General features: G+C 37.5%; 1 protein-coding gene across 2 annotated transcripts in view; it reads left to right on the plus strand.

The window, feature by feature from the left end:
• Nucleotides 1–23,934, plus strand: part of LOC111599326 (myb-like protein Q) — a 61,808-nt gene that overhangs the window by 31,874 nt on the left and 6,000 nt on the right. For both annotated transcript variants that reach the window (XM_023314947.2, XM_023314955.2), the window contains exon 4: nucleotides 22,942–23,802. In XM_023314947.2, coding sequence (XP_023170715.2) covers nucleotides 22,942–23,802 — 861 coding nt within the window. The remainder of the gene's footprint in view (nucleotides 1–22,941; nucleotides 23,803–23,934) is intronic.

Here is a 23,934-nt window from a genome sequence, read left to right on the forward strand (position 1 = left end):
GTGCGTAATCTTAACCAGCGTCTCCTGGCCCATCTTTTGTGTATTAGTAGGTGTTGGGCCTCCAAGGTGAGGGGGATGTTGTACGGAGACTGTTGTCTTGTTTGGCAAGATGGTGGGGCGGCTTGGTGCGCAGCTTTGACTATTTCTTCCTGCAGTTTGTTTGCTGCGTAGTCCACGTCTTCAGGAGTGTTAAGTTCCATTTCTATGTGCAAAGAGTAATGGAGCTCGCGCCTAAAGACTCCTAAATCTGATCCTGCTGGCAGTAGTTGTTTCCTAATGGGCAAGGGCTGTGGCTGCGCGTGGATTGTGACTATTAGTGGCAGGTGGTCAGAGGATAGGTCCAAGGATTCTTCAATGGTCAATTGCCGGTCACAGATGCCTTTGTAGACAGCGAAGTCGATTGCCGAGGGCCTGTGTCCATTAATTGGGTAACGGGTGGGGGCTCCAGTCGCCAATATGCTGAATTGTAAGTTTTGAATCGCCTCAAATATGACTTCTCCGCGACGATTCGCACTATTGCTTCCCCAAAATGGGTGCCATCCATTCCAGTCGCCGCCGATGAGGGTCTTATTCAACCTTTGGCCTAGAACCTGTTCCATGTGATGATCACACAGACCAGTGTTTGGCGGAAGATAAATTGACGCAACTTCGATCGCTCCAATAGACGTAGGCAGGGTGATGGCTGAGACCTGCATTGTTGCGTTGCAAATTGGCAGTAAAGGTGTATGCGGTATTGTTGCTCGTATGAGGATTGAGGATCCACCAAAGCAGTTTGCTCCTTCACCATGAGCCTGATAGTGTTCGTATCCGAAAATTTGTGTAGTGGGGCACTCATGAGTTTCTGTTATTAACATTATATCTATGTTTTCTTGTGAGAGAAACGCAGCCAGTTCCTGAGTCTTGTTTCTCAGGCCATTGGCGTTCCAGATACCCACACGTAAAGCCATTATTTGTAGGCAAGCTTGGTTATGATGGCCATTAAACTGTTTAGCATGGTTGCTTGTTGGGATTGTACTTCTCGCATCGCTTTGAGCTCGGCATTAATTGCGTCAAACTGACGTTGTTGTTGCTGAAGCATTTCAGTGAACAAAGTGTCACTTGTGGTATTCTTATTTGACGGTCCACCTCTAGCGGCCTGTGCGTAAGAAACACCACTAATAGGCGTTGCAAAGCTCGTGGCTTGGGTAATGCTCCGGGGCCTTGTAATTTCGGAAGCAGTACTCGGACCCGTAGACGGTGTTTGTGTGGGACTCCTTTTTTGTGCTGGGGATTGCAATTTGCGCAACCGCTTGTATACTTGGCAGCCCTTATAGTTGGCTGGGTGCTGTAACTCACAGTGCACACAAGTTGGTGCCTGGTCCTTTTCGCGGGTGCAGTCTTTGGATGCGTGTTTCCCGGCGCAACGCACACATCTGGGAGCTTTGTGGCAGTAGCGTTGTGTGTGTCCAAATTCTTGACAGCGATGGCATTGTGTCAGGTCGTTGTATCTTCTTGGCAGTTCCACTGTGCAGCGTTGCCTGCAGACAACTCGAATGTCCAAAATTTCTTTGTTGTTGGGGGCCTGAGCCACGTCAACAAAAAATATATTTAGCGGTGTTTTGTCCATACGGCTCAGTGGGTTGTGCACATTTGTAATTGTGTGGCCTTTGGTTTCCAATTCCTTTTTAATTAGTGTTGTATCAGTGCTGGAGTGAAGCCCTTTGAACACGACTCTATATGGTTTGTCCTCCTTAAGCTGGTAGCAGTGGAACTCCAATTCCAGCTTAGTAAAGTGGTCTATAACTCTGCGATAGTCCTCACTGCATTGGGTTAATACACCTATGTTATTCTTCTTTGGCTTAATTACGTATGATTTAGCATCAATTACTTTATCTATTATCTGTTGAAGTAGGGCCACAGACTTGATGTTTGGACACCATATGGGGGGCGGACGAGGTTTCGGAGTAGTTTGCTGGTCGGTCAATACTGGGGCTTCTGGAGCTACAGGTGATTCGCTGTAGTCTTCATCTTCTTCTACGAGCAGTGAAAATCGATTTTCTGATATTAATGCTGCATTGCTGGTGCTTGGTTCGTCGAAGATGAGCCTTTTCTTGATGGTTTTTGGTGAATTTGGCTGTTTACGTTTCGTGTTTTTGTTGTTAGTGATGCCTTGCACGGAGGCGATATCTATTTTTGAGTTTATTGGCATGATGGAGGCTTGCCTATTTGCCATCACAACGTTAAGCTGGGCTTGCATTTCTGCATTTACCTTTACAGCTGTAGCGAGGTTATTGACATTAGATGTCATCGCGGATTGTGCTTTTGAGTGCAGGCGCACTCGCGCCAAGCGACGAAATTTCGTAAATTGCAATTAAAGCAATTGAGTTACGCGGAAGCAAGCGATAAGAAAACGCTGCGTGTGCGGTTTTTGTTGCTGTTGCGTTGAAGAATGCACCGCAAAGTTCTATTTTTAGAACTCTGCAGCAGTAGAGCTTAAGCGAAGGCTGTTCGAATTCACGTCTTTACAGGTCGAACGACTGATCGCGATTGTGATATCGAAGCTATTATAGCAGAATATATAAAATTGATCTATAATATGTATAAATAAAAGACAAGGCATAGCATGCACCAGATAGAATATGCTCTGGAACCACTTAAATATTGTCTAAAATGATTCAAACTATTAAATACAACTAGCTAAAGCAATTTTAAACTAATTTGTAGACTTAAATAAAATTTTCTTTGTGTCTTTCTAGAATTTCTTATATTGAAATTATAATTAAAAAAAAAAAAACATTGTTTACCTATGTAAAAAAATATATAAAAAGTATTTTAATAATGCCAATGAAATTAGTAGAAATTCCTATATAATGCATTAAAAATATATATACACATATATATACATATATTTGCATATATCTAGTGCGATCAACACCTAGTTCTGCTCCATCATATGCTAATCTTTATCGACTTATCGATCATATATCTCACTTCTTTTCTTCTACTCTTATCGGTTAGTTCTTTGAGCAATCTGCACATTACGGCAGATATGTCTATGTATATGTATATATATATTTATATATGTATGTGTACCCCTATTATATTTCAATAATCAATTTCGGTTGTGTTTGTATATGCCCTGAAACCAAAATGAGCTCATCCCAAAACACGTCGAGTCTGAAACCCGCCCGCCTCTGGGAGCTGCTCCCAGCAACGATCCGCAGATTTGTGTGAACACAAAAAGCGATTTCAAGCAAATTTAATTCATAAGCTTATGTAATCGTTTTACAATGTTTAGTCTTTGTTGTATTTTTTCTGTTTCGAACACAGATTGTATAATATTTACGAAATTTGGTTCCAATACATATCGACGACATATAATTAATACTAATTAATCACAGGAAAAACGTATTTTTTTTGTTTATTTTTGGCGAAATATTTAACTTGTGAAATGCGAAAATAAATCAATTTGCAGCTAAAACTATATTACTAAAGATATATATAAAGATGTATGTATATACGTATATGTTATATATAGTTAAGGCCTTGAACTTGCCTTGATTCCCAGCCAAGCTGCGATCATTAACTATTTAATTCACTTCTTCATTTATTACAATGATGCTTAGTTTTTTTTTTGTGTTTTGTATAGGCTCAGAGCTCATTATATAGAATGGCAAGAAACTCGTTAGACCTTGAAAATTATATATATATATATATATATATATATATATATATAACATATAGTTGAGGCCCGAAACTACAGCGACATTCGTTGTGCAAGTGCGTAGAATTAATTACCAAAAAAAAAAGAGAGAAAAAATTAGAAAAAATAAAAGTCGAAATAGAAATAGAAATAAAAATAATATAAAGTGCGGCTCCCATGACAATTAAAGTCCTACGCTTCTAGGTAGGCAGCATTTAAAGCGCTATATGATATATATATACATATATGTGTGCATGTGTACACCTGTGTTTATGGCCCGGCACATTGACTTTACAAGCCGCTTAGGTGCTAAAAAAGAGAGAGAGAGACAGAGACAACAACAACAATAAAGTAACAAATTATAGAAGAACCTTCCGTGTTTTGTGTCTTTTGTCTGTCGCTTTGTCTGATTGCGATCGAGAAGAAGCAGCAGCAGCAGCGGACACAAATGACTTTCAATTTTACTTGCCACAGTTTTCAGCTTGTGGTTGCAACAGGTTGCGCCAGTTGAATTTGAGGCAGGTAGCCAAACTGCTCGTCTTTACTTCGTTACTTTATGCTTGAACTAACACTGTGCAACAGGTGAGGTGAATTGTTTGGCGAGTGTTTTTTATAATTAAAATTGCTTGAATTTCTAAATTCGAAATTATATTTTAAATTTATGAAAAATTATAAAAAGTTTCAAAAATGTAGAAAAAGTAATTATTACTTTTTTTAATCATGTTGATCTTTAAACACTCTACTACTATTTATGCAACTTATGGCTACTCAAGCTACTACTATTTAAAGAAACTTCAACTACTTTAGCTACTGCTAATTGTACTAGTTTCTACTACTTCAGCTACTACTTCTGCTCCTATTTGCTATCTGCTACTATTTATACTACTTTCTACTAGTTCAACTCATGCTCTTGTTCACTTGTAGTACTACAGGCTGTTACTACTTTTACAAGTCTCTCAGCTCTTAGCACTCGAGCTACTACTATTCATGCTACACTTTACGATCATTGCTGCTTGTGCTTCTTATCGCTTGTTTTACTACCAACATTCGGTTTACTTAAGATAATTAAGTGTCTGTGTCTCTTTTTAACTGCTCTCCGAATCAGCTTTATTACGCAGTTTAGACTTTCAATAGGCAGTTAGCAGTGCAACATCTTGTTGCACAGTGTGCGACGCCTTAGACTGGAAATTAGAAGTCGGCAGCAGACGACGTTGCGACCCGCTGCGATATGTGTATTAAAAGGCTGAAGAACCTGTTTTACAGTCGGGCCAAAAACACGTTTCCATCTCAGTCCTTGTTTTGAGTCTTAGATATGAGGTGCGAGGCCTCCTGCCTGACTGCCTGCCTGCCTGCTTAGTCGTTTGGCTGGCTGCACTTTTCAAGGTTATTTTAGATGTCTACGCAAACGCGCAATTTACGAGCAGACCTTGACCTTGTCTGGCTGGCTAAAGGCCTTTTCGATCCTATGCTTCGCTCTTTACCTTAACGTCTTTTTTTTTGCCTATTATTGTGGCTGCAGCGGCTCGTCTCCTGTCTTGGCCGCTGCTTGCTGCTCTTGCATAATTTATGTCTGGCAAACTAGGTTACACACATGTGAGTGTGTGTGTGTGTGTGTGAGTGTGTCTAGGCACTGTTATCAAACTGGCTCACAATATGCGCACGTCTTTTGACTCTCTCTTACTCTTTCTCTTTCTATTTCTTAATACCCCTTTTAACAACTTTTACTGTTGTTGTAGCTGTTGTTGTTGCTTCTGCTATTCGCGTGTTTCTTATTTGATTTTGGCTTTTTCTCTTGTTCTACTTTGTCGTCTTCTTCTTCGTCTTCAGCTTCTTCTTCTTCTTCTTCTGGTTGTTGCCTTCACGTTTGGCGCATTTTCAAACGTTTTTCTTGCTCTTTTGATTAAATTTTATGTGCACACACTTACCTACATTTAAGTGGCTAAAAGCAGGCGCGTGGGCGTGGCCTGACTGTCTGCCTCTGCCTCTGCGTGCGTGTGTGTGTAACGTATATTCCTGTTGCTTTGAAACGAGTTTTTCCTGCACTTGCTTTTCCACATCTCCTTTGTGTGTTTGTTGTTGTCGCGTTTTCTTTAACAACATCGTCATCGCCGCCGTCGTCGTCTACTTCGCTTGTTGTTGTTGTACTTTTACTTATTTACTGCTCTTTGCCTTTGCTTTTCGCTGCTTTCCACCTTGTTTCTCCCTCTACCTCTCTCGCGCGCGCTCTCTCTCTCTCTCTCCCTCTCCCTCTCCTTGCCTTTTGCTTTTTGTCTGTTCGCGTCTCGCATATGTTTACCTTGAATACGTCCTTGAAGATTTGTCTTATTTTCGTTTTATATTTTGTTTATAGCTTTTTGTTGTTGTTGCGCTGCTCTTCTGCTTCTAGCTGCTTGTACTTTAAGTGGGTCGACGAGATGCCCCACATCTGTCCCTCTCTTCGTATCTCTCTTTTTCATAGTTGAAATTCCTGTTGGCATTTTTAGCGCATGTTGCATAGTTGTTACTCTTGTTGTTGTTGTTGTTGGTATTACTTCTCCTTTGAATAATAGTCTTTCTGGCATTTCCTGCATACCTCAAATATTTGTAGTTTGTTGAATTTGTCAAGCTGCACTCACCTGCTTAGCATCTGTTTATTTAATTTCGGTTTATTCTTTTTAAAAATTTACTTCAAATAGCAAATAAAAAATATATTAAAAAAATGAATTTTATGTATTTAAAAAAAATATATAAAAAATAAATAATATGCAAAAAAATGCTTGAAATTTAAATTTGAAATTTTTAATTGTTTTTAAATATTTTTAAAAACCTTTTTTTATATTTTTGTCTAATTTAATTTTATATGTTTATATATATGTATATACTTTATAACATTTCTTAGTCATTTGCTATAAACTATTTCTCAATAATATATAATATATGATGAGCACATAAATTCTATCAAAGTTGCAGATAAAACTGTTAAAAGAAAGATTCTTAATTATGAAATATTTGGGATAAAAAGTATTTTCCTACCAAATATCGATGATCTTAAGATTGAAATATTTTTTAAGAGTGAAACAATAAATGTTTATAATGTTTTATAATGGTAAACTATCGAAGTATAGCAGGATTAATTTTAACTGACAGACTTCAGTTGTGTTATATAGATCCAAAATATAATCTTGTCTAAGTCATCTGCTGTAATGAATAATCCCTGCCCTGTCTCTAAGTTGCTTCAAATACCTTTTCTAATTTATGGAGAAACCAGCTCGAGGGGCCTATTCGAAGCACTTGTGAGTCCATTCACACTATGCTCTATGATTACTCAATTGTAGCTTAAAAGAATTAACAACAAATGCTATAAATAACGCCGGTTGTTGTTGTAGCTGTTGGCCATAATGTGTAAGCCAACACTTGAGAAAGATCAAGAGGGGCGGAATTGAGAGAGAGAGAGAGAGACAGCGCGAGGCAATGTGGTTAAAAACCAGTAAAGTTCTCGTTCGACTCTTGGCCAATGCGTTGCGTTGGGCTCTGCTACGTAGCTGCCTATTATTAACTTGGCTACTTGGCTTGGCTACATTACTGTTTTACTGCTTGGCCATAACCATGACTTCGACTTCTGCTGGTTGAGTTGACTTGGCTCTGACTTTGAGGTCAACAAACAGCTGCTGAGCTGGGAAATCGAGTCGCTGTGGTTAGCTCAAGTCATGCGTTTTAGCCATAGTCTCACACACACAGCCGCTTCCAGCCGGCTTCTACAAACTGGTTTCTTATGTCCAAAAAAAAAGACAGTCAAATAAAATAAAGTTTCTCAAGCGCTTGTGGCCGGCTTTTATTTTTACTTTTTTTTTATTATTTTTTTCTTGTTTTTCAGTTTAGTTCGCACGTTTTTTATTCGCATTTCGTTTTTTTTATTCTTTCCTCTGCTCATTTGGTATTTTGACTGATTTCTGAATCCGATTTGAACAAAAAGTAAAATGTTTCCGCTCTTCATAAATTGTATTGAAAATAAGTCTATTAAATATTTGCCACAGCGGAAGTTCAACTTCAGCAGATTAACTCTCTTTTAGTCTTGTCTATATACTATATATATATATACATACATATATCTTTATAAATTTATTGTATTACCTGGGCTCTTGTTTTTCCTTCATCAGTTTCTGGAATCGTAATGTTCTTATTTTGTGCTCGCACACCAAATGAATTTCAATTTCTCACTCAGCTCCGTTCAGCTTTACATATATGTACATATATACAGATAGCTATATATCAGACAGATATGTACACATATATAGCTATACATACATACATATATATATATATTTACACAAGACCATATTGCTTGCATGTATTATACATAAGTTCAAATTATACGCTTTAAGGTTTAAGGGCATATTTGATTATCGACAGCAGCGAGACTTGAGGAAATGCGGAATAATCGATTATATATTAATCGATAATGTTAGCTATTTAGCTAGGTTGGGCAGTTTCATTAAATTTATGAAGCTTATGAAATAGGAAATATAAAATAATTTGACCGATAACATATCGATAATCATGTATATAATTATCGATACTTTTGGACACTAAGTGGTTTGATTAAAGTTTTGTAAAATATGTTGTAGGAAATTTGAAATAATATAATCGACATGTATCAATTATCGATTGTATAATTATCGATAATATTAGTTACCAATGATCGATATATGGAGATCTTAAAATTATTAATTAAATAATAATTACATTTTTTTAAAACAATATAAATATATCTTATAATAAATTAATCGATTTCGATAATCGATATGCACGTATTTTACAATGAAAACTTATCGATAGAGCAAAAAGTTATTTGCGTGAAATTTATGTTTTCCTAAATTTAACTCCAATAAATTATATAAAAATTTGTAATATTTATAAATTTGATTGAGACTAAAGCAGAGTATTTCAGCTTCGTTATGAACCAAGATTTTCTCTGCTAAGCAATTGCTCTGTGGCCTGTGCTCGCAGTGTGTCTGTGTGTGTGGCTTTGGTGTGACTGTCAAAGAATACAATTAACATAATTTACTTACCAATACCAATTCAACAACAACAACAACAACACGGATACGTGTAGCAGAAGAAGCAGCAGCCATCACGACAGCCTCAACTTGGGTTTTGTAAGTTTTAGCAAATTTAGCAAATTTTGTTGGCCAACAGGGGTGCAGCTGAGGCAGGTGCGGGGTTTGCAGCTGAGGCAGGTGCGGGGTTTGCGGCTGATGTTGCACAGTTTGTGGCAATTTGTAGGTGTTTTGCAGCTCGTTATAGCTGACAGCTGTTGTTCAGTTGAGAAATCGATTTGGTAACCGAAAAAAGTTTCGGTTTCCTTTTGGTTCTAGGAACTGCTTTGACTCTGAATTACAAGTCGAAATGAAACTCTTTTGCATAGCCGATAAGCAGCAGCTGTAAAGTTGCCAGCTTATCAGCCTGCCACAGGAAGTTTGCATTGTAATCGGCGGGAAAATACAATAAAATAAAAAATACTGAAGCGGCTTTTGAGCCATGGACGAAGTCAAAATGCGCTGGCAAAGAAAAACTTAAAGAAAAATAATAATAAATAAATAAATAAATATATGAATATATAAAAATAAATAAAAAATAATACATACTAATTATTTTTATTATATATGATAAATATTCAAATATAATCGCAATATCTTAGTATCAAATATATATAAACTAAAAAAAAAAAAAAAAAAAAAAAAAAAAAAAATTCTAAATTTGACTAATAAACTATATTTTGTCTACAACTAACTATTTTGTCTACTGAATTCTGTAATATAATTAGTTATTATAAAATGATGAATTCTTCAATGTGTTACATCTGTTGTATGGCAATGAGCATACTCTACTTTGCTCGTGCGAGGGTATTTGGAAATTTCTTTTTATAAATATTTCATTGGGTATTGCGCGCAATCTGTTTGGTTATGTGGGGAGATATCGCATATAAAAATCAGCAAGAAAAAGTTCCAATCACTTTTATTTTTTGATATATATACAAAACAGACAGACAGACATACATACACACATACATGCATGCTTATATGTTTTATATATGGGTTGCCTTTTGGGTTGCGTGTGTTTACTTTCAAAAAGAAAGAAAGTTTTTGATGTAAATACATTATGTATATATATATATATGTTTGGTTGCCCAAAAATCTGTTTGGGGCAAATTGCAAAAAAAACTACAATTTGCAATGCTAAAAGCCTCAAAAACAATATATATACATATATATGTACATATGTTTATATATGTATATATAAAGGGACGTCTGTGCCCATGAAACGCATTTGGTTTGTTTCTTTGAGTTCAGTTTTCAGTCTCTTGTTTTACATATGTAAATTTATGCATATCTAAGTTTTGGTTTCTATATATACATATGTGTATATAAGTATATACAAACACACACACACACACACCTAAACTGTCGTTGCCATATCTCTGCCTCGAAATCTGCATAAATGATGATGATTTTATTTTTATTTTTATTTTTCTTTCGCTTGGCTTTCGTCATTTGAGTTGTTCGCTTTTTGTTTTTATCCAACTTCTTATGAATGTGATATATATATATATAGATATATATGTGTGTATATATTTAGCATACACATATAAATTGTGCTCCAGAGATTGTGATTGCTGCTGTGTGAGGTCCTCGTTGGCTGGCAGCCCGAGGGAGAGTTTTGCTTTAGCTTTTGGATTTGAAGTTTGAATTGAAACTTTTCGTAATTTATGTTTTTTTTTTACTGCTATGCGCTGCTTACCTAAGAGGTAGGTTGACTATAGTACTGCGACTGCGAATGAAATATATTATTATTATAATTATTAATAATGTTTAATTTTAGTACTTATTTAAAATTAATTATAAAGAAAACTAATATAATTTAAATGATTTATTTGTAATATATTTTCATAGCATACTTCTTGGCTACAGCCTAACATTTATCAAATGCAGGGTATAGCTCAGTCTATCAAACACCCATTCGTTCGCTCAGCTTTATAAAGTTTTTGATTTTTTCATAAGCTAAGCCTGCTCAGTTTCCAGTCGCGTTCCAGCCTGGAATTGTTTTTTTTTTATTAGTTTGCTTTATGGAATTTTTCGCGAGCTTTTTTTCGGCTTAAGTTGTTGGATTCTATTTAGGCTAACAGCGGCTATCCAAAGGCATGAAACCATAAAAATGGCAAATTAACCGTGCGACTGTGTGTGTGTCTGTGTGTGTGAGTAAAACCTTTTGCCAGTGAAGCCACAGACAAAACAAAATAACTGCAGCACACACACATACAGAGAGCAACACACACACACACAAATCAAGCTCAGCCAGCTTGGAAATGGCACGTTTTGAGGTTCGTCCAAGTCCAATCAAGCAGCGACGTCGTCGTCGAGTGACTGACGCTGACGTCGTCGCCGTCGCCGCCGCTGCTGCGTCGCACTCGTCGCCCCTTTGGTATATACAATAACAACAGCAATGGCCTCGGCCTGCTGGCGTTGCTTCAATCACCGACAGCGACGGCAACGTCGCAGGCAGCCTAGCAATTTATCCAGCCATGCATATTAAGCCTCACGATTTGTATTTGCCCGTCGTTTGTCCCTCTCTTCCTCTCAGTCTGTCTGTGTGAGTCAGCCTGCGCTGCATTCGCCAAATCCCCTTTTTGCCTGTCACACGCTGTCGTCGACGTCTCCCTCTTCGGGTCTCTCTGCGGCTTCATGTATGAGTCTGTGTGTGTGTGTGTGTGTGTGGATATGTGAGAGTTCAATTTCAGTTCAGTTCAGCGCGCCTCACAGTTCTATTTGAGTTGATATTGTTTTATAAGTTTTCAATTCAAGCTTGTCGTTGTGGTTGGTTCTTCTTCTTCAATAAACATGCCAATACGCCCGTCGGTTAGTCCGTTGTCTGCCTCCGTCCTATCTAAATTACCAAATGACTAAATGACTGGAATGGCCAGCACTTCCTGTGGGCGTCGAAGCGCCGTCTCTCCCTCTGACACTTATGACTGAGGTGTTATTGTCATTGTTGTTGTTCTCTCTTGGTCGTCGCATTGAGTTTGCATATATTAAGCTTTGCATAATTGAAGCTTTGATTTGAAATCGTTGGAAACGTTTATGGCGATGGATGGGCGGGCAGCACTCTCCCATTCTTCGCTTGGGCATGTGCCATTCTCTTTGAAGTTAAACAATTATAGCAAATGAAAATCTAATTTAAAGAGGGAAGCTTAAATTAAAATTGAAGAGAACATTTTTATTCAAGTTATATACACACGCCAAATTTATGTAAAATAAAATAAATAAAATAAATAAAAATAAATAAAGATAAAGAAAGCAAAAATTTTGTTACATTTTAGGGTTTCTTTTAATATCAATTTGCTTAATATGTTCAGTTTCAATTTGACTCTGTCCCTAAATTCTCTTTTCCCTAAATTCTCCCCTCTTTAAATTTTGCAGAGTTCCAATTTAAAGTAAGCCAACTGCTTTGATGCTTATTTCCTGTCGCAGCATCAACAAGTGAAGCTCAACTCTTACAGCTATACACAGCTACACAGACTCATATGCTTAAACGGTGAAATGCTTATTTTTGGTCGTGAGTGGCCGTTACCGTTATCCTACGTGGGAGCAGCGTTGCGACGCAGCTGCTACTGCTTGCTGGCTGGCTAGCCATTTAACAGCTGCTTAACATACATTTGCACTGTACAAGTTCACATGAGTGTGTGTATGTATGTGTGTGTGTGCGAATTAAATCGGCACTTGTGCAACTTCTCAGCTGGTGCTGCTTTAACTCCACATGTTGTCTGTTCCCTTTTCTGCCGTGGTACCCCCTTCCAAAAAATATTGTCCGTTTTACTTTCTGGTTCCGTCTTCCTGTCTGAGACGGCAGCCAGCGTCTTATGTGCCGTTTTTTTCTATATTTTCTTTTGCTCTCTTAGACAAGGCTATAAAAATTGCTTAGTTCTTAAAGCTTTTTGCGCCACGCTTTGTGCGCTGCTGCTGCCGTTGCCGCTGCTGCTGCGTCTGCTTGTCTGGCGCGTAGTTGTTATAGCTGCCTCTCTCTTACCTTCCACAATGGCCTGCCCTCCCACTCTCTTCTTATGTCTTTATCACATCTTCTCGCACACGCTTCCCACACGTTATTTGTTTTGTCGACGCCGCTGCCGCTGCTGCTGCTTCTGCTGCTGTTGTCGCTTTGCCTTTTCTCAGCTTGTATTTTATTATTATTTTTCGCGTGATTCTGTGTTTTGCTCGGTAGTTTCTTTGGAAAAATTCAACTTTTACTTTTTGTTTTCTTTTATGTATTTGCCTTCTGCCGGCTCGTGTGCGTACGTATGTGTGTGTGTGTGTGTTTGACTTTGAGCATTTTTTATGATTATATTTTTGTTGCTTTTTATATATTTTTCATAGCGTTTTTTGTTTTGGTCGTCGCGTTTAACACTCGTTGTGCTTTGTGCCGCATTTTCGTGCCGGCAAGTGTTCTCCTTTTCTCCCTCTGCCATTCTTCGTTCGCCGTCTCTCTGTCTATCAATTGAAATGTTTTTTTTTCATTATTTCTGTTTAACATTTTTCTCAATATCAAAAGTCGCGTTTTACGTTTACGTTTTACGTAGCGCTTTTGTTTGCGTTACGACGTTACTCACTCATACGACCCAACACTTGATTCATTCATACATTTTCACTTCTTGCGCGCATGAGTTTGTGAGGCATTCGCCGGCCGCTTTCAATCTAAAATTGCGTTTTTCCCTTTTTATTATATGTATGTATGTTCGTGTGTGTTTTTGCCAACGCTTTCGTTCGTTTGACTTTCTTTATGACTGTGCTGCCGTTGCTGTTGCTGCTGCTGCTTTTGTGTGTTGATGTTTTTATTGCTTCTCATTTTTTATGATTGAAGGTCGTTTGTCGGCGCTGCCCTGCTTTTGCCTTTACTTCACATACAATTTGTTGTTTACATTGCTAGTTTAGCCTGTTAAGAGTTTGACATGAATTGTAACTCGAACTGGGATTTTCTGTTCTGTATTCGTTTGATGCACAATTATGTGTATTTAATTGCGCAGTTTGAAAGCTTCCCATTTGCACAGTTGATTATTTGCTTTCAATACAATTTCTTTACCGGCACGCTACAATATCCAAGCTCTGTTAATTTATTACAAAAAACGCACAAATACATACATATTTACAAATACATACGCATACAAAACTCATTAATATGCGTTTGTAGTTTTGTACACCTTTCCAGCAACAAAAGCACATAATGAAGCTATAAAAGCAAACGAAACGTCGAAAAAAGTTCAATAAACTTTTTGCTGCTAGCGTACGCCGCCATCGTCCACTGCTGCTGCTGCTGCTGCTGTTGCTTCTTCTTCATTTTTTTCGCTGGACATTAGTTGGGCTCAACTCTCTCGCTCTCTTCGCTTAAAAACACCCGCAGCAAAGCTACACTCAACACTCTCCACTCTTCATTCGCTACACTCTCTCTGCACTCTTCACTCAACCATTTACCATTGGTTAAATTCGCTTCGCGTGTAAGTCTCAATCAGCACTTGAGCAATTCCGTAATTTACTTGCGCACCAATTTTTCGTTGTTCGTTTGCCATTTTACTTATTTTTTTTTGTGTATTGCAATAGATTTGCTGCTAAAAGACGCTTCCTCGAAATGTCGCTCTTTATCTCAATTGTTGTGCGCCGTTCTAAGCTCTTGTTTAATTTAATTAACGCTGACCATCGCATTTTCCCAGGCAGCACACACATAGACACATTGACGCAGACATAGACACACTTGAGAGCTTTCAAATTGCTACAATTTTCGTTTTGTCATTAGGATTGATTTCTTGTCTTTCTTTGGTAATTACCGTTCAAATTGTTGCTTCGCCTCGTGCGCTCTATGTCTATCTCTTTTGCTCTCTAGTGCCAAATGCTGTCGATCTTTGTCTGTCGCGTGTTGATGAAGAGCCATTCACATCATTTGAGCTTCATCTGAGCAACTGGTTTGGTTCCGCTTTCGAAAAAGCCCCAAAAGCTAAGAGCGTGCACCTTTGGAATTCTTTAAATACACAAGCGCAAACACGCACACAAACACACATATATATATATATTATTAACACACACGTCTCAAGCCTCTTTTTTATTGTCTTAAAATTAATTTATACATTTTTAACTAATTTGCAAATTTTCTCTTTTCTGTCTCGTTACAGGTAAATATATCGACGACAAGAACAACAACAAAACCACAAATATTTGTATAATTGGCTTATATGCCGTAAATACTTAAGTTTTTTCAAAGCTATTAAAAGCTTTAAAACTTTAACTTTTACACTAAGCTATTCCCCCTTTCTTCGGTTTCTGATGTCGGTTGTGTAAGTTAGACTCCAATTAGAGTGTAGTTTAAACTCCAATTAGAAACCAATTCGAGTTGTGTTAAGGATTTGAATAGGTCGCTTTAAATAGGTTTATATGCATTACAACTATATTAAATGAATAATAAGATAATATTAAAGCTAATATCTTATAGATTTGCGTAGATTGCTAAAAAGTTGGTTGACTTTGTAGAGTAAAAACCTTAAGCTTTTGATAAATTAAGTTTTATTCAGAGGGACTTAAGCTACTCTTTATAATTTCTAGAAAATTTCTTTAATTTTTTTATTTAATATCTTAATTTTCGTCTTTTCATAGTACACCTTTCTTTCAGTGTACTCGCATATGTGGCACGCAGCAAATGTGTTAATATGCAAATATCGTAGATATTTTTCTCAATGCCTGTCACGCCCCTGAAAAAAAGTAACTCCGCCAAAGCGCCCACAGGAACAGAGCTCGTTGTTTGTCTATAGACGCCAATAATCGCTGGCGAGTGTAAGAAAAAAGCAAATTCAACGCTCGACAGCAGCTCATTTGCATGCAATTATTTGTCGTTATGACAAAAGCTAACCCCAACCACAACCCAACCCCCCGCCCACTTGACGCAATCCCTGCCAAAAGCGTAACTGAAAGCTAAAAAATGCGACATGTACTCGAATTTCAATATTGATGCCCTGTAATTTGCTACAAAAATCAGCATCAATGGACATTTCATCAGCACAAAGCAGCAAAAAAAAAAAAATGGAAGGAAAAATAGGAAAATGGAAAAACCTTTTGGAAAAAACTCAAGCACATAAATGACAAATGCACGCAGAACTCTAGAGCAACCCAGCAGCAGAGCAGCTGAACAAAAAAATGCTAAATGAAATGAAATGAAATTACGGTATGCTCCACAGCTCTTGCGCTGTCTACCCCGCCCCCACTCTCCCACTCTCTCTCGCCCTCGCTCTCTATGTGCATGCAAATGCTGAAATTTTAAACCCTTGAATGTGGCCATTGTCTTTGATAGGTCTGTGCAGCGCGCTTCCTGGGAACCTGCTGCCCATGTTTACCTACCCCTACCCAGCCCCGCCCTCAGCCACTGCCCATTTGCCAACTGGGTTGTAAGTAAGCGCTTTTAACCATATATTTGTTTTTTTTTTTGTGTTAATTTTTTTCTTTTTTTTGTATATTTTTGTTAGATTTTTTGTATTTCTTTGTGTCCCGTTTCTATTTATTATATATATATATATATATATATATATATATATATATATATAATTTTTTTTTGTTGCTTTTTGCTTGTTCTTCCGCTCATTTGTCTGCTCGCGATTTTTTCGCTTTGTTGTTATATTGTTAATTGTATTTAGTTATTGATTTAATTTTTTAATGCAGTTTTACCTTTTCTATGTAGTTTATAAATAATTGAGCGCCTAATTAAGTTTATGATAGGAGAATAGAAAAGTCTGCTAAAATATATTTAATGCTGCTTAAGGATCTTAGTTTCGGCTTAACAATCTATGGTAGTTGAAAGATAATAGTTAAGCAAATACATTTACTATATATTTATATATAAATATCTGTATCTGTAATATCTATACACACTGCTCGTCAGCAGGTTAGAGGCCATTCAATTAATAGTTCTACAATACTTATGCATTAATCAGCTATGAAATGCAATGAAATCTTATAGCAAGCTCGCTTGATGCCTTGATGCATGTTTTTTGCTTTACTGTAAATCCTTAAAATGCTATAATTCTATAATTCTATTCCATAAGCCCGCAGAAAACTATTTAAAACCACTAATACTCGTTCATTGGCTTCAAATTCATAACGCAATCGATATTTATCGATCAATTGAAATATTATTTTTATATATAATATATATTTGTTTATATCATGCATAAAATATTAAATCAAATGGCAAGGTTTTTTGTATATTTCTGTATCGAAATGTTATCGATAATAGCTGCTGAAAGATATTTATCGATTTTTTTATATTATTTGATTATGACTTTAGTTATTGAGCCCGTGAGCCTGCAAATGCTTCTTAAATTTGTTTTTCTTTTAATCTATTCTACATTCCAGAGGTTGTAGTCCTTGTAGTCTTCGTCTGCTATTGTTAGTTTTATTTCGAAGTAATGCCTATCAGATGTTCTAGACTTATGCCGCTATCCTTCCAATACTCGTTCAGCTTTTACTGCTTAATCGCAGCTTATCCTACTCCTTTCCTCCTTAGTTTGTGGCATACGAAAGATTCATAGAAGTTCTGGAAAATATGGTCTCTGTGACATCATTGGTGACTTCAAAAAAGCACGAAATTTGTGAACATGATTAAGGGAGAAAGTTGTTAAAGTTATAGCCAATGTATAAACAAATGAAAGTTGGCTATATTTTATGAATAGCCTAAAGCTTATATCAAGTATCGATATATGTGGAAGCCATCGATAGTTAGGCGACTTTTTAGCTCGGAAATGCAATTGCAATAGTTGTCAAGCTTTTGTGCCTGGCTGTCTGCCTGCTGCATTTATGGCTTAGACAGCTTAGTGCCTTTGGTCAATTCTTTTGCAAATTTGTGCTTCCTTCCTGACAGTTGAAGCAGCTGCCTCAAGTCCCCTCAATTCCCCTGCCACATTCGCAAACATTTTTTCATATTTGTTGCTTTTGTTGGTGCACAGCTCGGCTTTCAGCTGTGTGTGTGTTGGCTTTGTTCCACGTTCTGGCCGGGCTTTGGGTTTGGCCATTGTGACATTTAAGCTATATATCACTCATACGCAGCGTTGGCGCTTCATTTTCATGCACTAATTGCGTTAGAATTTCAATGGAGATTTGTGCTCACAACTTGTCACGGCATCAACATCCCAGCCAGTGCCTGTTCCAGCTGCAGCTCCAGCTCCAGCTCCAGCTCCAGTTGCTGCTCTGTTAACCCGCTTTGATTTGACTTTGGTCACATGCAGATTTTTTTCTTCCTTCTTCCATTTTTTTTTAATTGGAACTCGCTCGTAGCTTGATGCCCATTGCTGATAATCGAAGCCTGTGCTATTGGGGGGCGTTGGGCGTGGCTCTGCGCACTGATTTCTGTTTCATCTTGGATTTTTTTTCTATTCAGTTTTTTCTCAGTTTCACTGAAAGGCGAGGCGAGGCAAGGCAAGGCAGGGCAGGGCAGGGTTGCTAACTGCCATTTGTAACAGTTTTTTTTTTGCCTTGCAACCTTTTTTTTTTTGTGTGTACATAAACCCAAGTCCAAGTTTCTCTTTGCCCCGTTTTGACCTGGCCATTAGAGCCTCAGTCGTCGACGTCGACGCTGACGACGGCAACGTAATTAAAAACAAGAAATGCTAAACAAGAAAAAAACTCACACACACAACTAGAAAATTACAAAATAAGAAGAAGCAGAGGCAGCAGCAGCAAAGGGTAGAAAAATGTGCCAAGAAACTGGGCAAGTCCTGCGAGCTGGCATCTTGCGCCGAGAGGCCCGCAAATTTATTTAAATTTTGTGCGTCGAACTCTTTTGCCATTTCTTTTTTTTTTTTTGAATGCTCTAAAATAGATAAGGGCATGGCCACTATGTGTCTAGATTTGTGACAAATTTGTGAGAGAAAGTAGCTTAAATTGGAATAATCATTTTGATATAAACTATATATATTATATTTATATATATTATATTTATATATTGTATTTATATATATATTTTATATATATTATATTTATATATATATTGAGAAATCAAATCTTTTTTAGAACAATGGCATAAATATAAAATACATTATTTTTGAAACATTAAATTTCTCATGATTAGCTCTATCAAGAGCTATAAAGTATAGAATTTATGTTGGACTTGGATTAAAATAAATATAAAATAACAAAACTTTTGACAGAAATTAAAAAGAAATGTGAAAATTAAAAAATAAATATATTTATATATTTATATTGATTTAAAAAATATATATATATTGATTTAAATATATATATATAAATATAGATAATCTGCTGAACTGCTGAATAACAAAGGCTTTTATTTAAATATCTTATCATCTAGAAAAAAGTAGCTTACAAATAAATATGAATTTTTTTCTTAAAACAAGCATTCTCAATCGACATGTAATTGATATTGGTAATATATTTATGTATAATTTATATAAATATTTTATACTATTTCAATATTACAATTATATAAGAACTAAAGAGATTACATTAAAGTAAATAAACTAGATATTCAAGATACATATTTGATAATGTATTTAAATACAGAAATATACAAAATATATTTAAAAATTTATATATATATAGATATATATATATATATTTATTTATTTATGCTATTCCTCACTCGCCATACAGGAGCTATGCTACTATTACTACCTATCTACTCTACTCCACCTTTGAAGCTGTGACCCTTGTCACGCCACAAATCCTCGTCTTGTTGAGCGCCAACTCAAAGATTGAGCCGTAGAACCCAAGAAATAGGCTGAAAAATAAAAGCTGACAAGACTTTTAGCTTATTTTAAATTAAAGTAAATATAATATAATAGAAAAAATTGAAGTAAAGTAAACATAAAACCCTTCAAAGCAGCTTAATTAAATGCTAAATTGCAAAGAAAATTAAAATTCATAGAAAATATATAAATAAATCTATAAAAAATCGAAAGAAACTAAACTAATCTAGCAATATTAAATTAAATTAAAATGATATGCATATATATGAATATATCATATAGCCATATATTTATATATATTTAGTCATATATTTATATATATTTATAGTCATATTTATATATATTTATAGTCATATTTATATATATTTATAGTCATATATTTATATATATTTATAGTCATATATTTATATATATTTATAGTCATATTTATATATATTTATAGTCATATATTTATATATATTTGTGTATTAAATGTTGCAAATTGAATGCAATTTAAATCGTATTTCAATTGGGCCTTTAACTCGCTCTGCCTCGTTGCTAAGTAGATTTTTATTCGGCTCGATCAAAAGTTCTTTCTCTCTTGTAATTGTGTATTTTCTTGTTATTTTTAATAAAGTGCCGAGCGACGTGAAAAATAAGAAATGCAAAAGAAAAGAAAAGAAAAGAAAAAAGAAAAGCCTAGACAGAGAAAGAGAGAGAGAGCGAGAGAGAGAAAAGTGCGAGTTGCTGCTGAAAAAGTTGCGTAAATTTGTTATGTATTTTCTTTTTATTTATTTTGTATTTGTTTTTTATTTTTATTTTTTTTTTGTTACCCTTTTTCTTCTTCTGCTTGTCTTACTTATCTTTTTTTTTGTTCTTGTTGCTTATTTTGTTAACTTTAATAAATAAATAAGGCGTGGGCATTGCCATGACCACAAAATACAGCAGCGACGGCGGCGTTGGAGGCAGCGGCCGGCCGCCTCCATCCGCAACCCTTGCCAAGCAATCATGCATCCTTTACATGCCCGCCACACTACGCGCTGCCTGCCCTGGCCCCGTAGTTCCGTTTCCGGCGCCAGCCATTTGCATCTACAGAAAGAAGCAAAAAAAAAAAAAAAATCCAAAAAAAAAGCAAAAATTTTCTTTCATTTATTCGAAGGTTCTGCGACGACAACCGCCGCCCGCCGCTCGCCACCCGCTGCCCACGCTATATACATACGCATACATATATTTATGTCGTGTCGGAGAAGAAGAAGAAGCAGATGAGATTTCTTCTGCTTTTTTAAAGAAGAAAAAACACACAACGGGCAACGGGCAACTGGACCTGCAATGGTCAGGCCATAGCCTGCTGGTTGTGTCAGCAGTGGGGTGTGGTGGTGTGTGGCGTCTCCTTGGGTCTCGCTGTAACGGGTACACAAATTTTTATTCAACCTACTCAATTTTTCGCCTTAATTTCTTTTTTGTTTCTTCGACTGCCAAGGGACACCGCAGCCAAGAGGCGGTAATAAGAATTTTTTCTTTAGTTCTCTCTCTCTCGCTCGCTCTCGCTCCCTCTCGCTCTCGTTGTCTTGCTCTGTCAGCCTTTCTCTCCACCCTTAAGTTTGCCTACCCCCCGCCCTCCTGCTTCCACTTGCCGCCTTCTGTGCGTGTGCGCCGGAGTGTTTTTTCCGTATTTTTAATTTAAAATACGAAGCATAAAAAATATAAAAAAAAAAACAAAAGTAAAAAAATTGCTGAAGAAAATATCAAATGCGCTTGGGGTTGAGTGCGGCTCTGAGGCTGGTAAAAAGAACAAGAAGAAGAAGAAAATTGAAATAAAAAAAATATATATACATATAAAAAGCATCCCAACGAAACGAAACGAAAAGAAAAGCATCTCCGTCGCACTGCTTAAAAGAAAAACTTCTGAAGTAAATATTTGTCTGTCCAATTGCTGCGACGGGCTGCCAACTGCACTGCCCATCACTGCATGGGGGCCTGGGCGCGGGTCAAGCAAGTGGGCGTGGGCCAACTGGACTCAGTTAGTGACCCTGCCAAATAGAGCCCATAACAACCCCGCAGACCCAGCTCCAAACACAAGCGCCAGCCGTAATGACTGTCCCAGCCCCAGCCCAGTCCCTGCTACAGCCGCAGCCAGCAAAAAAAAAAGCCCAGCTTTTTTGCTTATCGTCTAACTGACTCTTGGCCAGTCAGTGTTGGACAGTGTAGGTGCCAAATAAAATGGGCGTGGCTGGTTTTGGGCGACACTTTGAGGCGCAGTCGAATATAGTCGGCATTATTCCAGCAAATGCCTCGCAATTGTATCTATCTTGATTTGCATATGGAGAGTGCAGCCAGTGTAACCTTTCAGAATGTTAGATAAGATTAGAGCAATAAAGAGATAAGAGAGAAGGTCGAGGGAACAGAAGAAGAAGGGAGAGTAGGGAAGAAGAAAGGAAGAGACTGAGCTGGACTGACTGAATGATAGACTTGAAGAGTGGGAGAGAGAGTGAGAGGGAGCAATCATCAAAAAGATGATGGAAGGAAAGAGAAGAAGAGAAGGCAAAGAAAAATTATAGATTGAGAAAGATAAGATAGACAATGAGAGACGATAGAGAGAATGAGAAGATGTAGAGAGTGAGAAGTTAGACTGAGAGAAAGAGATAAGCAAAGAGAGAAATTAGATAATAGAGAAGTTAGATAGAGAAAGAAAAAGAGATAGAGAGAGAAATACAGAAAAATAGGGAAGTAATAGAGAGAAAGATTAAAATATAGATAGAGAGATAAGGAGAGATATAGAGAAATATAGAGAGATATAGAGAGATATAGAGAGATATAGAGAGATATAGAGAGATATAGAGAGAGATAGAGAGAGATAGAGAGAGAAAGAGAGAGAAAGAGAGAGAGAGAGGGATATAGAGAGAGATAGAGAGAGATAGAGAGAGAGAGAGGGATATAGAGAGAGAAAGACAGACAGAGAAATAGAGAGAGAGAGAGATAAAGAGTGAGATAAAGAAAGAGATAAAGAGAGAGATAAAGAGAGAGATAAAGAGAGAGATAGAGAGACATCGTAGGAGTGGAAGAGAAGAAGAATGAATGACAAAGAAGAAAGAACAAAATGTAACAGAGATAAAAGATGGAAAGTACGAAGAAAGACAACGGAAGAGTGAAAGATCAAGACAATATAGATCAAGAGTAAGAGAGAAAGAGAGAGAGACAGACAGACAGAGGCCGTGACAGTATGAGAGAGAGAAAGAAAGAAATGCGGATAAAGAGTGGAAAGAATGCGATAGATATGAAGAGAACAAGAAATGGAAATAAAGTGTTACGGATAGCTTTAAGATATGGCTATAAGGAACAGCTTAATTTAATATTAACTGAGAATCATGGAATAAGATGTCTGTGAAAGGAGACGGATGTGTTTCACGTGTTTCGCAAAAATCAACGAATATTTTGTAACTTGAAGTGCTACAATATAATGCTAATCTCTGTGTATGGCCTTTAGACTAATCTCTCTACACATTTTTGTATGTTGCAGGGTCTGTTGCGCACCGCGGAGCAGTTGAAAATCAAAGGACTGTGCGAGCCGGCCGAGAACGCGGACGACTTGAATGACGCTGCGTCGGCGATAATCACTGTGTCGGAGAACATACAGCAGGCGGTCGTTGGGAATATTGTGAATGCGAGTCTGGTGTCCGGTGCTCCGTCACCCACACTCGAGCAGCAGCACCATCAGCAGCAGCAGCAGCAGCAACAGCAGCAGCAGCAGCAGCAGCAGCAACAGGAGCATCAGCAGCAGGTGCAACAGCAGCAGTTGGTGAACAGTGCGCTGCTAGCACAGCATACGCTTGCAACAAACAGTGGCATACAGTTGGCGGCAGGGCAACAGTTGCTGAGCACTACAGGCGGCAACAGCAGCAGCAGCAGCAGCAGCTTGCAACAGTTGCAGCAGCAACAGTTACAGCCAACGCCGCGTAAATCGCGACTGCGAAAACGTTCCAAGTCGCCAGATTTGCAACTGCAAACACAGTCGCAACAACAGCAGCAGCAGCAGCAGCAACAGCAACAGCAGCAGCAACAGCAACAGCAGCAGCAACAGCAGCAACATCATCATCATCCACAAACGATACTCATTCAGGGACAGAATCAAACATCGATCGTGAGTCTGCAGCAAACGGCCGACGGCAATTATATACCAGTTGCAACAACTGGCGACGACTCCGATTGCGATAATAAGCCGCAAAAGATTTGCAAGACAGAGCAGTCGGTGGCCTCGCCGGCATCCAACTCGTCCACATCGAATAATGCAGCGGGCGTGAGCGGCCAGGCGATTGTGACACAAATTGTAGTAGCGCGCGACGGAAAAGATAAAAATATGACTAGTTTAGGCATGGGCATGGTAAGTGTCGCCGCAGCGAATACCAAGCTGCGTGCCGCGTCTCGTCTCTCTCTCTCTCTCTCTCTACCTACCTCTCTCTGACTCTCAATCTTTTAAATCAAATGAACAATCAATCATTCAGTCAATCAATCA

This window comes from Drosophila hydei, unplaced genomic scaffold (genome assembly GCF_003285905.1).
Source record: "Drosophila hydei strain 15085-1641.00,03,60 unplaced genomic scaffold, DhydRS2 tig00008122-arrow-pilon, whole genome shotgun sequence".
NCBI lineage: Eukaryota > Metazoa > Arthropoda > Insecta > Diptera > Drosophilidae > Drosophila > Drosophila hydei.